Source organism: Chenopodium quinoa, unplaced genomic scaffold (genome assembly GCF_001683475.1).
Source record: "Chenopodium quinoa cultivar QQ74 unplaced genomic scaffold, ASM168347v1, whole genome shotgun sequence".
NCBI classification, from domain to species: Eukaryota; Viridiplantae; Streptophyta; class Magnoliopsida; order Caryophyllales; family Amaranthaceae; genus Chenopodium; species Chenopodium quinoa.
The window spans coordinates 146,088-149,362 of NW_018744784.1; the positions used below are offsets into that span (position 1 = coordinate 146,088).

At 36.8% G+C, this 3,275-nt stretch overlaps 1 protein-coding gene across 1 annotated transcript; it reads right to left on the reverse strand.

The window, feature by feature from the left end:
* Window positions 1-1,138: 1,138 nt before the first annotated feature.
* Window positions 1,139-2,167, reverse strand: LOC110703802 (myb-like protein V). The gene has a single exon (XM_021881584.1). It carries the CDS (start codon window positions 2,165-2,167, stop codon window positions 1,139-1,141), a length of 1,029 nt encoding a protein of 342 aa, XP_021737276.1.
* Between the last annotated feature and the right edge of the window lie 1,108 nt (window positions 2,168-3,275).

A 3,275-nucleotide genomic window follows, 5' to 3' on the forward strand; every position in this document is an offset into this window, starting at 1 on the left:
TTGACAGATGGTGATCATGAAGGAGGTTTCCTAGCCTTATCTCACTAATCCACTATCTCAACAACTTGATAAACATTAGCTTTGATAAAACCGTATAATCAGAGATTTTCACAACAAAGAAACTGCTTGTTAACTTTATCAAAAGTTTGTTTAAAAAGATTTTATTTCAAAAAGGATTTTATTTGAAAAGATAAATTAATTATTTATATTAAAACAACTAGATAATTATCTTAGATAATTATCTTTATTCGAAAATAGATGACTAGATAAAACTTTTATAAATCATCTTTTTTCCTTAAGAAATTATCTTTTAAAACTAACTTTTATTCCAGTAGTCTTTTTAATAACATAAGTCATTGAGTTCCTTTCCGACTTTATATTATTGAGTGCTCACAATTAAAACTAGAACGTGAGATTTGCACGAGGCTTTTTAGAGAATGCTACTCCGCATCCAAGTTCCTACTCCGGAACGAACTTTGCTTGAACCCTTTATTCACCAAAGACTCAAAACGTTCATTAGTCGAGTTTGTCAATTTGTCCATCAAAACCAAAAGGCTCAACAAATTCCCCCTTTTTGATGATGACAAACATTGACAAACTTAGGTAAATAAAATCATCCAGGCATGCAACAAAAATTTAAAGCAAAACATGAAAACAAAAAAACAAACAGAGTAATTAAAGAACTTAGAAAAATACTAAAAAGTATTTATTTAAAAAAGACTGAGCAAAAGAAAAATTAACAAAGACTTTAAAAACTTAGATTACTAGGACTTTATTGAGTTAACTGAACTTAGCAAAAGTTTGTACCTTCGATGTGTGAGTTCCTTGGTAAACACCTTAGCCGCCATGAAGTTTGTCTTTTCCCCCTTTTGGCATTATCAAAAGATGAAAAAAAACATTTAACTATACTCCCACTAGACTACGTAGGGAATAGTGAGCTCAAATAATGCAAGGCAAAAATAAGTGAGGTACTAAATTATCAGCAAACACACACAATCATATGAAAAATACGAGCCAAGTTCCCATAGACGAAAATCAAAAGCAGGAAAGAGTAGCAAGAGTTAAGAATTTCAAACTGAAATCCAAATGAAACAAGCAAAAGCAAAAGAAATTAAAAGTGACAAGTTCGAAATTGCAATTATGGGGAATAGGTTGGTTCATCAGCTGGGTTTATTGGGTCATTAGAAGCTTCCTCCACTTCTTCAAAAGCCACCCTGTTAATCGTCTCCAATATCTCCTGAGTGCTGTGCAGTATGTTCTTCGCAGCAGCATCAACCTTGTTCTCCATCCCAGTAAAACTAGTTGCCTGAGTGTCTGCCACAGCCTGCACTTGGCGTTGAAGAGAAGTCAGCTGCTTTGCCATTTCCTCCAGCTTTGTGCTCACTATCTTTGTCAGCTGCTCCAGTACTGTTTTCACTTGTTGAATATCAAAAATAGAAGCATTTGTTCCAGAGAAGGCAGCAAAGCCTGTAGGCTGTGATGTAGGAAAAGATGGGGAGGGAGAGGTAGAAGTCTGTTTTGGAGGTGAAACAGGAGTGGAAGAGGGTTTAGCTTGTTTTGGGGGGGAGTCATGAACAGAAGATGGCTCAGAAGCAAAAGGAACTTGTGTAGGGGTAAAATCAGGGTCAGAGTGATCTGAAGAACTAATGTCTTCAATAATCACAGGCTTTAGAGTAGAAACAGTAGGTTTGACAATTTTCCTCTTACTCCTCCTGAGTTCCCCTTTAAAAGGGAGGTCAAGACTCTCACTTTCTGAACTAGATTCCCCCTCACTCTGAGTCTCCTCTTCTTTCTCAGGTTCTGCCTCCTGTGTTTCCCCCTCAGAAATTTCTTCCCCCTCTTTGTCTTCCTCTCCTTTTTCTTTACTTTCTTCTTTTTTAGATTCACTTTCCTCCTCTTCTGACTCACTTGTATCTCCCTCTACAACCTGTGTTTTCCCTTTTCCACTATTTTTCTCCTCTCCTCCTCTAGTCAAGAAGGTAATTATCCCACTCTCAAGTTTAAGGCTCAGGCGAAGCAAAGATTGCTCCGAAAGAATGTTCTCAGGTTTAATATAAGTGGGTGACTCACTTTCAACATCAATCCCAAAAGACTTAAACAACACAGTAAGGAGAGATCCACATGGAATAGTAGTTTTAGCAGCATAGAAAACCAAATGTTCAATCATCAGTTTTGGAAAGTTTATTTTTATTTTCCGAGCAAGACAAAAGATGATGGTTGCATCTAGTAAGGATATTGTGCTTCGTTTTTGCAAACGGGGAACAATGCCTCTCCATGTGAAATTGAACAGTAATTTGTGAAGAGGAGTGAGTATGTTATGATGTGAAGTCTTGCTTTTCGGGTTTCCACCTATAAATTTGATTATTCTATTCTCATCATAATGCCCAATTTGCACAATTTGTTTGTGTTTTAGGTACGAACTATAGCCAGAGGTGGGGACTTGAAACAAGTTCCCTAAATATGCAACATCAAAATGAATGTAAGTATCTTTGACTGTAGCCGTGCATACACCATTGTTGTGTTTGAAAGTATTTTTAAATTCAAACAGAAGCTTAGGGTAAATTGGATAGTGAGAACAATTTTGGAACAAATGCACCCATTCTTGATAATCAATTAAGGAGGTGAATTCGGAGAACTTACTTGCCGTACACCAGTCATAATTGATGTGATATCCGTGAGTGTAGTTCCAAGATGGAAACTTTTGAGAGCTTCGCCTCTTCCTGTCGCCTCCTTTCACGGTTGTAGCCATTCTCTTTGGTGGAGCTTTTGGGTGAACGACGACAATTGGGACTGGTTCAGGGGAGCCGTCAGCAGAGGAAGGTTTGGGAGGAGGTATTCGGGTTTTTGGTGGTTTCGGTGTTGAGTTTAGGTTGGTTTTCATGGTTATGAAGGTGAGTTGAGAGGAAGGAGAAGATGAATAGTGTGAATAGGAAGGAGAGAGAGTGAGGCCGGTTTTTATGAGGGTGTATGGAGAAGTTAATTTGATGTGATTGGTGAGGGTGGAGTGTTAAAGAAAAAGAGTTTAATTGGGAAGGGTGAGAAAAAGTGACAGTTTATGGTGAGGTAGTAGAGTAGTTTTAGAGGTAGTAGGAATTTAATAGGGTGGATTAATTGCAATTTTCAAACTTAACACAATAAAAGATAAACTTTTAAAAGATAAGAAATATACGGAAAGTAAGGAGTAGTGAATATACTAGCTCCTTATCTTACGAAAAAAAATATTTTTGTATTCCTCATTATTGAAAAAGAATTGAACATAGAAAAAAAATAAGGAA

Coding starts and splice junctions, on each gene's coding strand:
- LOC110703802 (XM_021881584.1), bottom strand. CDS start 2,167: ATGATTGAACATTTGGTTTTCTATGCTGCTAAAACTACTATTCCATGT.